The following is a 12,524-nucleotide window of genomic DNA, read 5'->3' as shown; positions in this document are numbered from 1 at the left end:
AACCTCTATTTATAGGGAATGGGTGAGTTTAGGGTTTTGAACATTCTGCCGTAGCAAGTGGCGCGCGCAACTCAATAGGTTGCGCGCAGCTGCTGCGCGCAAGTGATTAAGCCGCGCTGTACTTGGCAGCGTAACCTATGATCTTGGAGCGTGGCTTTATGGTAAGATTCGATTCAGTATTTTTATGAAATTCTGAATCTTCCGCAAGCGCATCACTAGAGGTTTCGTTGGGTGTCACGCACAACCTTGTGAGTTGCGCGCGCCAGGTCAGCGCGACTCCTTGAGTTGCGCGCGGTTTTTCTGCGCCAGCCCTAGATTTTAACCTAGGCGTTTCTAAATCCATCAAAATTAGGTTTGACATTGGGATTAGGCCTAATTGCTGATCGGGCTTAGTATTAACAAGCTTTGGTTCATTTCGTTTTGGGACAAGCTAGTTGGTTTATGTGTTTAGGCTTTAATTAGTAGTCCATAAGCATTTTTCACTCCAATCCAACACAAAGATGGAATTATTTATCGTCATAGCACTTTTGGTCGGGACAGGGGACCAAAAGTAGATGTCTACAATAAGAAATATACAAAATCTTAAATTAAATAAAGGATTACAATAAAATTTAGAATTAAGATATAGCAAAATAATGAGTATAATTTTAAATTAGTTAAATTATAAAAAATAATTGTTTATATACTAATATAAATGAAAAAAATAATTTACAACTTTGAATTGATTATACAATATTAAAATGAGATTGTCAATTGAAATTAAATCAAATGTTATTAAAAAAATGTATTTCAGAATCCATAAAAAAATGATTTTGCACATAAGTAAGTAATGCGATTTTTTTTTAAAAAAAAATAGTGATCCAAAGATTATAATAACTAAAATCCTTATATTTAATTTTTCTATTAACAAGTAAATTTGCAATTATCTTCATCCTATATCACAAGAGTACTACCCTAGTTTACTCAATTATACACAATCTTCAATCTTTTCTCATAAATAAACAAATAAAAGACCATCCTCAATTATTTTTCAATTTCCATAAAATAATAATAATAATAATAATAATAATAATAAAAGACCATTCCTAATCTTATCATCCCATTTGTCAAATCAAAAAATTTCACAAGGATAATTTGGTAAATTCAACCTAAAAGCAAAGGACAATTTGGTCAAATACAAGTTGACCTACTCTATTCCTTTGCAAAATTTTCCCTCTGATATAAAAACCAAAACCCGCCTCTCTCTGCAAACCCTCTTTGCTCAATTTGCTTCACTCTCATTCTCATTCTCATTCCACCGCGGCTAGGGTTTCTGCTCATCTTCTGCTTGGTTCGTCTTTCTCTCTCCTAATTTCCAAAATTCATTCTAATTTCTTCAGTTGTTGTTAATAATCTTGCATGCACAGATTCAATTCCTGTTTATTTTATTTTATTTTGATGATTTTTGTATTTTATTTTTTTGTTAATTTGTGAGTAAGTTTATTTTTTTTTTTATTGAATTTGAAGTTAGATTTGAGCTGTTTGATTTTGTTTATGTGTGTATTCGATTTAATTTGATAAATTGATGATTTATTTTGGTCAAGTTGTGGGATTGAATTCAATTTTATGCTTGAATTTATACTAGACTTGAGCTGCATGGTGTTGTTATCTTACATTTAGATTGTGTTTGTTGATTTGGTTGTTACTTTGATTATATTTGTTTAGGATTTTGCTACTCAGATCTGCTACTCTGTTGATTACTTTTGTGAAAAATGTTCATCTTAATTTGTTTTCTGTCAATTTTGAATCATTTTTCAATCCAAAATTAAGTTAATATATGGTGTTATTATTGTTTTATGCTTGTTATATATTGATTTATAATAGTTTAGTGTACTGTTGAATTTGAGGGGGTTTTGGCGAGCTGAGAAACTATTGCATGAATTTGAATTACAGAGCTAGTGTGGTGAACATTGAATCTGTTGTGTGCTAGAGATGCATCTTAGTTTGACATGTGAAAGTCTAACTGGCTAATACAAGAGGGGGGGTGAATTGTATTTGAGGTGAAATCTAAAAACTTTTGCGGAATTTAACTAAATGAAATAATGACGAGAGAAGATATAGGCTTTTCTAAATTTCCACTATGTAATCAAACTCTTTACAAGTGAAGATTCAAACCCGTTAACAAGTTCCACAAACTAGGAACTTGTTCCCAACTCTCACAGAAGCCTTCAGCAACGAAGCTTCCTTGACCTCACTTTACAAACTCACAATCCCAACCCCTAAGTACTTGAATACAATATGTGATTACAAATACCTATTGCACTCAAGAATATAAGAAGGATAATAACTCTCTTTATGTTATTAGAAGGCTACTGGAATTTTTATGCTCAAGAGTTATATCTTTCTGAGATAGTTTGCATGAGTATTTATAGAGAAGGCTTAGTCATTAACCTCCACTATAATCACGTCCACATGCCAACAACCCACTAACAACTTGTGGAGTTATCTTGACAGATGGTAATCATGAAGAGGTTTCCTAGCCTTATCTAATTAGTCCACTATCTTAAACAACTTGATAATCATTAGCCGTATAAAGATTTTCACACAGAAAAACCGCTTGCTATCCTTATCAAATATTTGTTTAAAAAGATTATCAAAAGTTTGTTTAAAAAGATTTTATTTGAAAAGATAAATTTATTATTTATTAAAACAACTAGATAATTATCTTCGATAATTATCTTTATTAAAACTTTTACAAATTATCTTTTCTTTAAGAAATTATCTTTTAAAACTAACTTTTATTCCAGTAGTCTTTTTAACATAAGTCATTGAGTTCCTTTCCGACTTTATAATATTGAGTGCTCACAATTAAAACTAGAACGTGAGATTTGCACGAGGCTTTTTAGAGAATGCTACTCCGCATCCAAGTTCCTACTCCGGAACGAACTTTGCTTGAATCCTTTATTCACCAAAGACTCAAAACATTCATTAGTCGAGTTTGTCAATTTGTCCATCAAAACCAAAAGGCTCAACAAATTCCCCCTTTTTGATGATGACAAACATTGACAAACTTAGGTAAATAAAATCATCCAGGCATGCAACAAAAATTTAAAGTAAGGCATGAAAACAAAAAAAAAAAACAATTAAAGAACTTAGAAAAATATTAAAAAGTTTTTTTTTTTTTTTTTTTTTTTTTTTTTTTTTTTTTTTTTAAAAAAAAACTGAGCAAAAGAAAAATTAACAAAGACTTTAAAAACTGAACTTAGCAAAAGTTTGTACCTTCGATGTGTGAGTTCCTTGGTAAACACTTTAGCCGCCATGAAGTTTGTCTTTTCCCCCTTTTGGCATTATCAAAAGATTGAAAAAAAACATTTTGCTATACTCCCACTAGACTACGTAGGGAATAGTGAGCTCAAATAATGCAAGGCAAAAATAAGTTAGGTACCAAATTATCAGCAAACACACACAATCATATGAAAAATACGAGCCAAGTTCCGATTTAGGAAATAGAAGAGGAACATAGAGAATGTAGCAAAGGATAAAGGCGTACAAACCAAAGTTCAGAGAGATTAAACAAAACCAAAATAAAATTGTTCAACATATGAAATTAGAATAAGTGCAATCAAGGATTTAAGAGGCTGCATTGGTAGGATCAAGGGTTGGATTTGTGGGATCAATAGAGTCTTCCTCGACTTCCTCAAAGGCTACTTTGTTGATAGTTTCCAAGATCTCCTTGTTGCCTTCACTAAACTTGCCTTCAGCCTGTGCAAGCTTTGCCTCCACGCCTGCAAATCCGGTTGCTTGAGATTCTGCCAGAGCCTGCACCTGGCCTTTAAGAGAAAGCAATTCCGAGGCCATTTCCTCCAGTTTCTTGCTCACCAGAGTAGTCAACTTCTCCATATCTGCTTTAACCTGTTGAAAATCATAAACAAACACACGAGTTCCAGAGAAAGCAGCAAAGCCAGTAGGCTGAAATGGAGGAGGAGAAGGTGAATGAGGAGGCTGCCTAGTAGATGAGACAGGAATAGAAGAGGGTTCAATGGCAAAGGGGACTTGGGTAGGTTTGAAGGTGGGATCAGATTTGTCTGAGGAGCTGATGGTTTCTACAGTCACAGGGTGTGTAGTAGAAAGGGCAGGCTTGACCACATTCCTCTTACTTCTTCTAAGGCCCCCTGTAAACACAGGAATGACAGGTGGTCCAGCTGTGCTCTCAGAGTCTGTGGTATGTTCCCCCTCACTTTGATCAGTTCCCTGCCCCTCATGTGAGTCAGATTTTCGAGCTTCCCCCTCAGAAACTTCCTTATGTTCCCCCTCAGAATCTTCCTGTTTTTCTCCTTGCACATCTCCCTCAAGTATTTTTTCTTTGTTTTTCTCTCCGTTAGAACTTTTTTCTTCTTCCTTATCTCCCTCAGAATCACTGGAGGTGGTAGCACCCTCACTAGCAACCTCACTACCCTGGTCACTGCCCTCCTCATCACTTGCGTCACATTCTTCCTCAGCTTCTTTCCCTTTCCCTTTCTTTTTCTCCCCTCCTTTCCGAGGCACAAAACATACTTTGCCATTTGTAAGCCTAAGACTCAGTCTAAGTAATGATTGTTCAGAGAGGATATTATCGGGTTTGAGATATGTTGGGGATTCACATTCAACATCAATACCAAAAGATTTGACCAACACAGTAAGGAAAGAGCCATATGGAATTGTGGTCTTTTGAGCATAAAAATTCAAGTGTTCAATCATTAGAGCAGGGAAATTAATCTGTATTTTGCATGCAAGACAGAATATGAGGGAGGCATCCAAGAGTGATACGGTACTCCGTTTTTGTAAACGGGGTACTATACCCTTCCAGGTGAAGGTAAACAGTAGCTTATGAAGGGGTGTTAGGGCATGATGGTGAGTAGTTTTCACTTTCGGATTTCCTCCAATAAATTGAAGGATTTTGCATTCATCATTATGGCCAATATTTACAGATTGTTTGTGCTTTAAATAAGAACAATAGCCTTTAACAGGAACTTGAAATAGATTTCCAAGATAATTGGCATCAATCGAAATTGGAATATCATTAACTACGGCCGAGCACACACCATTATCACATTGAAAGGTATTTTTGAACTCATAAATAAGTTTAGGATAAACAGGGTAATGAGAACAATTCTGGAACAAGTGAGTCCATTTTTGATAATCAATTAAAGAAGTAAATTCAGTGAACTTACTCGCCACACACCAATCATAGTTGATGTGATATCCGAGAGTGTAATTCCATGATGGGAATTTGGTGGTTGCGCGCCGTTTCCTGTCGTCGCCCTTCACAACCTTAGCCTTCCTCTTTGGCTGAGCAGATGGATGCACCATCGCAATTGGCACCGGTTGTGGAGACCCCGTGTTTGAGGAGGGTTTGGATGGTGGTGATCGGGTTTTTGGGGTGGTGTTTCGGTTGGTTTTCATGGTGTTGAAGGTAAAATGAAGGGAAGGAGAAGATGAATAGTGTGAATAGGAAGGAGAGAGAGTGAGGCTGGTTATGGGAGTTTATGGGGAGTTTAATTGATTTGATAGGTGAAGGTGGAGTGAAAAGAAGAAGAAGAGTTTAATTGGGAGGAGTGAGAAAGAAAAATGACGGTTTAAAAGGTGAGGTAGTGGAGTAGTTTTAGAGGTAGTAGGATTTAATTTGGTGAAATAATTGCACTCATCTAATTCAATGTTGATAAAATAAAATCGTAAGTTAAGGAGTTGATATACATGCTTCTTATCTTACGTAACAAATAAAAGCAGAACTGAACAAAGGAAAATAAGGAAGAAAAAAAAAGATAAAAATATGAATAAAAGATAAGAATAAAAGATAAAAAAAATAAGGAAGGCAAAAAAGATAATAATAGGAAGGAAAACAAATTAACAATATAAAAAAATGGTAAGTGCAAATGGATTGTAAATTATGATGATAATTTACGTGATCATAATACAGAGAATAAAGAATGATGAAAAGGGAACTTGAAACAACATGGCTCAATATTTTTAACATATTAAAAGTATGTATAAGTGACTTTTCAATACTTCACAAATCTTTTCCCTGGGTAATTTCAGCTGTGTTATGCACACAAGATTGAGCATAGCATTGTTAGTTACATCCGATTTTACCTTAGGGGTTCCAAACAAAAATCACTTTAGCCGTAGCATCCCCAATTCCACACGCATCTTTTCAAACTTGTCTCTGCTTAAAGGCTTAGTTAATATATCAGCAATTTGACATTCAGTAGAAATAAAATCTAGCCTAATTAAGCCCTTTTTCAAGAAAGTCATAAACATATCAAAAGTTTCATCTTTACTATGTAAGAATATGACCCATGTAAATCTAGAATAATCATCCACAAGAACTAAGACATATATTTTTCCACTTCTACTTTGAATTCTAACGGGGCCACACAAATCCATATGAATGAGTTCCAATGGTTTTGTGGTGCTTACCATTTTCTTTGATTTAAATGATGATCGAACATGCTTTCCTTTGATGCAAGCTTCACAAATTTTGTCATTTAGGAATTTGATAGAAGGTAATCCGATTACCAAGTCCTTTGACCTTAATTTGTCAAGCAATGAAAGACTAACATGTCCAAAACGTCTATGCCATAGAAGTGGATCATCCTCAATAACACTTAAACAGGATAGATTGTATTTTGGAACTTTGTTAAGATCCACGGTATACGTGTTCCCTTTACGAGTTCCTTCCAAAACGATTTTTCCAGTGTTATTGTTGATGATTTTGCATTTTTCAAAAGAAAAGCTTACAGAGTTTCCTTTATCACAAAGCTGAGATATACTGAGTAGATTATGCTTCAAACCCTCGAAAAAATACATTGTCAATTGCATGGGAACTTGACCTTCCTACTTTGCCAACAGCAACAATGTTGCCTTTCTTATTGTCTCCAAAGGTCACTGTTCCCCCTGTATAGGCCGTCAGTGAGAGAAATCTGGATTCATCTCCTGTCATGTGCTTAGAACAACCGCTATCGAGGTACCACTGGTTGTTCCCCCTCACTGCGACCTGCAAAAGAAATTAAGGGTTAGTAGCAGGAACCCTTTCATTCATGGGTTCCTGTGTTGACACATTTAAATCAGATTTCTTCTGCCAAACATAGTTCACATTCTTATTGTACAGATTTGCTTTCTTAGTACATTCTTCACTGCGATGTTCCTTTTTACCACAAAAAGAACAAACGGTCTCACTAGGTAAGTTCACATATTTCTTTTTCTTTCCAGTGGACTTCTTCTTATGAACATAGCCTAGACCTTCTGTTCTTTTTGTCTGAGCTTCCTTTACCCACTTGGGAACACCCGTGCTTGCTGTATTTTTACTTTTTCTTGCAATTTCTAGGTCCTTTTCTAGTTTCTCATTTTTATCATTGGTTTCCTTTATCTCTTTCTTAACATGCTCTAGTTCATTATTAAACATGATTAAAGGAACTTCAGTAGACCTGCAAGAATCAATGTTAGTACACAACATTTTATATTGAGTCAATTCAATATTCAGCATGATATTCTCACTCTTGACTCTTTCAAGGGATTCTTTTAGCATAATATTTTTATCTAACAATTCAAAGAATCTGCCTTGAACATCATTTCTTAAGCTATTCAGATACTTAACATGATCTCTACAAATTCCAGTTGCCTTTTCGGCTTGCCTTAGTTTTGCACATAATTCTTTATATTCATCTAAGGTTTCTAACAATAAAGAGATTAATTTATCCTTTGAGAGAGATTTCAAATAACTAGGTTGAATGACTACCTCATCATCATGCTTTGCCATTAGACAGAGATTGGCTACTTCATCGTCTGTGTGTTCCTGTTCCTCTTCTTCGGAACTTGATTCTCCCCACGTGGAAATCATTGCTTTCCTGAAATTTGTTTTAGAAAAGTTAGGCTTGGAATTTCTGCTTTGATCAGCTTCTTTTCCCTTGCCTTTCTCAGATTCCCATAATGGACACTCTTTGATGAAGTGGTTGGTGCTTCCACATTTGTGACAAGAAGACTTGGCTTTGGGTTCCTGATTTCTTTTACTGTATCCTTTCTTCTTGTCTAAAAACTTGTTGTTACGGTAGAATTTTTTCAGCCTTCTCACCAACATTGCAGCTTCTTCTTCATCGATGTCAGACTTCTCTTCGGATTCTTCATTAGCTCTTAATGCTAGCCCTTGACTTTTGACAGTCTCCTGAGTCCGATTGTTCGACTGGATCTCGTGAGTAATGAGGGAACCCGCAAGCTGTTCCAGATTGAACTTGGTGAAGTCTTTTGATTCCTGCACCGCTGCAACCTTTGCTCTCCATCTGTCATTGTCTGGAAGACTTCTTAAGACTTTTCTGACCTGCTCATCTATAGGAATTATCTTACCAAGACACGTTAGTTCGTTAGTAATACTTTTAAATCGAGTAAACATGTCTTTAATGGATTCTTTGTTTCCCATTTCAAAGCGCTCATACTGAGATAAAAGAATATCTATTTTGGAACGTTTAACATCTGACGTTCCTTCATGTGTAACTTCCAGAAGATCCCAAATTTCCTTTGCGGATTTGCACCCTTTGACACGAGTATGTTCATCGGGTCCAAGTCCCCAAATTAGAAACTTTTTGGCAGTAGCATTCATTTCTAATTTTTCGAAATCAGTTTTTTCATATTCATCCATAGGTTTAGGGATTACCTCATTGTTAGCATTCGTTTTCGTAATTTCGTAATCTCCTACTTGTATAATCCGCCATACCTGATAATTCTCTGCTTGGATGAAGATTTCCATCTTATCCTTCCAATAAGGATAATATTTGCCGTTGAAGTATGGAGGCCTTTGAATGGATGTACTCCCGAATTCCTTTTCCTCTGTGTAAGCCATTTTCCCAGGAACTTACTCAACAGGGTTGCCTGCGTGCTCTGAGTTCCCGCTCTGATACCAACTGAAAGTCTAACTGGCTAATACAAGAGGGGGGGGTGAATTGTATTTGAGGTGAAATCTAAAAACTTTTGCGGAATTTAACTAAATGAAATAATGACGAGAGAAGATATAGGCTTTTCTAAATTTCCACTATGTAATCAAACTCTTTACAAGTGAAGATTCAAACCCGTTAACAAGTTCCACAAACTAGGAACTTGTTCCCAACTCTCACAGAAGCCTTCAGCAACGAAGCTTCCTTGACCTCACTTTACAAACTCACAATCCCAACCCCTAAGTACTTGAATACAATATGTGATTACAAATACCTATTGCACTCAAGAATATAAGAAGGATAATAACTCTCTTTATGTTATTAGAAGGCTACCGGAATTTTTATGCTCAAGAGTTATATCTTTCTGAGATAGTTTGCATGAGTATTTATAGAGAAGGCTTAGTCATTAACCTCCACTATAATCACGTCCACATGCCAACAACCCACTAACAACTTGTGGAGTTATCTTGACAGATGGTAATCATGAAGAGGTTTCCTAGCCTTATCTAATTAGTCCACTATCTTAAACAACTTGATAATCATTAGCCGTATAAAGATTTTCACACAGAAAAACCGCTTGCTATCCTTATCAAATATTTGTTTAAAAAGATTATCAAAAGTTTGTTTAAAAAGATTTTATTTGAAAAGATAAATTTATTATTTATTAAAACAACTAGATAATTATCTTCGATAATTATCTTTATTAAAACTTTTACAAATTATCTTTTCTTTAAGAAATTATCTTTTAAAACTAACTTTTATTCCAGTAGTCTTTTTAACATAAGTCATTGAGTTCCTTTCCGACTTTATAATATTGAGTGCTCACAATTAAAACTAGAACGTGAGATTTGCACGAGGCTTTTTAGAGAATGCTACTCCGCATCCAAGTTCCTACTCCGGAACGAACTTTGCTTGAATCCTTTATTCACCAAAGACTCAAAACATTCATTAGTCGAGTTTGTCAATTTGTCCATCAAAACCAAAAGGCTCAACAACATGTTTATTTGATATTTGCGATCATTAATTGATGCCTTGGATAGCTTAAATCTAATTTATTGGTATGTTTACTTGTTATGCATTGGTGTATAAAAAATTAGTATCCAATGAAATGTGTTGTTTGTTGTATGCTTCTGTAGCTGTTCGATGTCGTACTGAAATTAAAATCCCATGTAATGCATCATTTGTTGTTGATCGTTTGTTGTTGTTCTTTTGAATACGGTTTGGTCCTAACTCATTTTGTTTGTGCAAGCAGCTTCACAAAGTTCATCATGGGTAAGGAAAAGATTCATATCAGTTTGGTGGTCATTGGCCACGTCGACTCTGGAAAGTCGACCACAACTGGTCACTTGATCTACAAGCTTGGTGGTATTGACAAGCGTGTGATCGAGAGATTCGAGAAGGAAGCAGCTGAGATGAACAAGAGGTCCTTCAAGTACGCATGGGTGCTCGACAAACTTAAGGCCGAGCGTGAGCGTGGTATTACTATTGATATTGCCTTGTGGAAGTTTGAGACCAACAAGTACTACTGTACTGTCATCGATGCCCCCGGACATCGTGACTTTATCAAGAACATGATTACTGGTACCTCCCAGGCTGATTGTGCTATCCTCATTATTGACTCCACCACTGGAGGATTTGAGGCTGGTATCTCCAAGGATGGTCAGACCCGTGAGCACGCTCTTCTTGCCTTCACCCTTGGTGTCAAGCAAATGATCTGTTGTTGTAACAAGGTATAATTTAACACTCTTTCATTGATATGCAGTATATTATGCGTTCTGATTTCTGTTAGAGTTTGTTTTAGTTTCATTATTTGCACTATCCTGATCATGCCTTGTTTTTCTATATAGATGGATGCCACCACCCCCAAGTACTCAAAGGGTAGGTACGAAGAAATTGTCAAGGAAGTCTCCTCATACCTCAAGAAGGTTGGTTACAACCCAGACAAAATCCCATTCGTTCCCATCTCTGGGTTTGAGGGTGACAACATGATTGAGAGGTCCACCAACCTTGACTGGTACAAGGGACCAACCCTTCTTGAGGCTCTTGACTTGATCAACGAGCCAAAGAGGCCCTCAGACAAGCCCCTCCGTCTTCCACTTCAGGATGTGTACAAGATTGGAGGTATTGGAACGGTGCCAGTGGGACGTGTTGAGACTGGTGTGTTGAAGCCTGGTATGCTTGTTACCTTTGGTCCCACTGGACTGACCACTGAAGTTAAGTCAGTTGAGATGCACCACGAGTCTCTTCCAGAGGCTCTTCCTGGTGACAATGTTGGTTTCAATGTGAAGAATGTTGCCGTCAAGGATCTCAAGCGTGGTTTCGTTGCTTCTGACTCCAAGAATGACCCTGCCAAGGAAGCAGCCAACTTCACTGCCCAGGTCATCATCATGAACCACCCTGGACAGATTGGAAACGGTTATGCCCCAGTTTTGGATTGCCACACTTCTCACATTGCTGTGAAGTTTGCTGAGCTCGTTACCAAGATCGACAGGCGTTCAGGCAAGGAGATTGAGAAGGAGCCTAAGTTCTTGAAGAATGGTGATGCCGGTATGGTTAAGATGATTCCCACCAAGCCTATGGTGGTGGAGACTTTCGCAGAGTACCCACCCCTTGGTCGTTTTGCCGTGAGGGACATGAGGCAGACTGTTGCCGTTGGTGTCATCAAGAATGTTGAGAAGAAGGACCCAACCGGTGCCAAGGTTACCAAGGCTGCCCTAAAGAAGAAATAGAATGATTTGTCAGTCTGGAAGTTTTGTTTAGGCTCTTGAAGGTTTTCTGTGTACTGTTTTATGTCATTTAGATTCTTGAGTTCTTATTTTTATAAGCTGCCCAGATTTTTGTTTTGTGTTCCTGTGTTACCTACTAGAGTCTCAACATTAATTTTACTCTTATTGAAGTAGAGTTAAGGCTCCAAACTTCCAATCTTTGTCTTTGAATGGGACCAAAACAACTAAACAAGATCTGCATACAAAGTACTTCAGCTCAGATCTTCAGTTTAATTCAAGAAAAAATAGCAGTCAAATTTAACAAAATATACTTTGTTTATGTTAAGACTTGAAAAATTAGGCCCATTATATACATCACAAATTCACAACATCAGGACTTAAGGCACTTAGCTAAGATAATTACTATGGCTACTTAGCTGTTGCTTTTACTTCACCAAAAGTAATGCTTTTGAGTTTCGAGAAAGACAAACTTCACTTGCGGATTCATGAAAAAAATATGTGGAGTAAGGAAAAAGTGTCCTATCAGATCCGAATCTCGTGTAGATCAACGGATAAGTGGAGGTGGACAAGGTACTTTAAAGGCCAAATGGAAGGATATAAGATTATACACCTTCAAAGTATCCCTAACGCAGATTGATCTCATTACTACTAGAATGAGTATTACCTTTTTTTTTTTTTTTTTTTTTTTTTTTTTTTTTTTTTTTTTTTTTTAATGAGAATGAGTATTAGGCACCTACATGATAGCATTAGCAGTATATTACCGCACTCTAAAAATTATAGATTAGATCGTAATAAATTTAATTATGTTGGTGCATACATTGTCATTAAGCATTTTTCTAATAATTTCACTTTCACACAT

General features: G+C 36.4%; 2 protein-coding genes across 2 annotated transcripts; one reads left to right on the top strand and one right to left on the bottom strand.

Moving 5' to 3' along the window:
- Positions 1 to 1,227: 1,227 nt before the first annotated feature.
- Positions 1,228 to 11,907, top strand: LOC110710249 (elongation factor 1-alpha). The gene is made up of 3 exons (XM_021888523.1): positions 1,228 to 1,330; positions 10,192 to 10,669; positions 10,787 to 11,907. Exons 2-3 carry the CDS (start codon positions 10,208 to 10,210, stop codon positions 11,666 to 11,668), a joined length of 1,344 nt encoding a protein of 447 aa, XP_021744215.1. The 5' UTR covers positions 1,228 to 1,330; positions 10,192 to 10,207; the 3' UTR covers positions 11,669 to 11,907.
- LOC110710254 lies at positions 3,178 to 6,328 on the bottom strand. The gene is made up of 2 exons (XM_021888527.1): positions 6,176 to 6,328; positions 3,178 to 4,818 (listed from the first exon to the last, which is right to left on the bottom strand). The coding sequence occupies exon 2, from the start codon at positions 4,714 to 4,716 to the stop codon at positions 3,610 to 3,612; it is 1,107 nt and encodes a 368-aa protein (XP_021744219.1). The 5' UTR covers positions 4,717 to 4,818; positions 6,176 to 6,328; the 3' UTR covers positions 3,178 to 3,609.
- Positions 11,908 to 12,524: the final 617 nt, after the last annotated feature.

The sequence above is a fragment of the Chenopodium quinoa genome, unplaced genomic scaffold (assembly GCF_001683475.1).
Source record: "Chenopodium quinoa cultivar QQ74 unplaced genomic scaffold, ASM168347v1, whole genome shotgun sequence".
Taxonomy (NCBI): domain Eukaryota; kingdom Viridiplantae; phylum Streptophyta; class Magnoliopsida; order Caryophyllales; family Amaranthaceae; genus Chenopodium; species Chenopodium quinoa.
Note: the sequence above shows the minus strand (reverse complement) of the source record. Positions and strands in the feature narration are given on the sequence as shown.

What these genes read in the sequence shown, in the direction of transcription:
- LOC110710254 (XM_021888527.1), bottom strand. Translation starts at nt 4,716, where the DNA reads ATGATTGAACACTTGAATTTTTATGCTCAAAAGACCACAATTCCATAT.
- LOC110710249 (XM_021888523.1), top strand. Translation starts at nt 10,208, where the DNA reads ATGGGTAAGGAAAAGATTCATATCAGTTTGGTGGTCATTGGCCACGTC. An exon ending in TGATCTGTTGTTGTAACAAG is followed by an intron (nt 10,670 to 10,786) that starts GTATAATTTAAC and finishes TTTTCTATATAG; the next exon opens with ATGGATGCCACCACCCCCAA.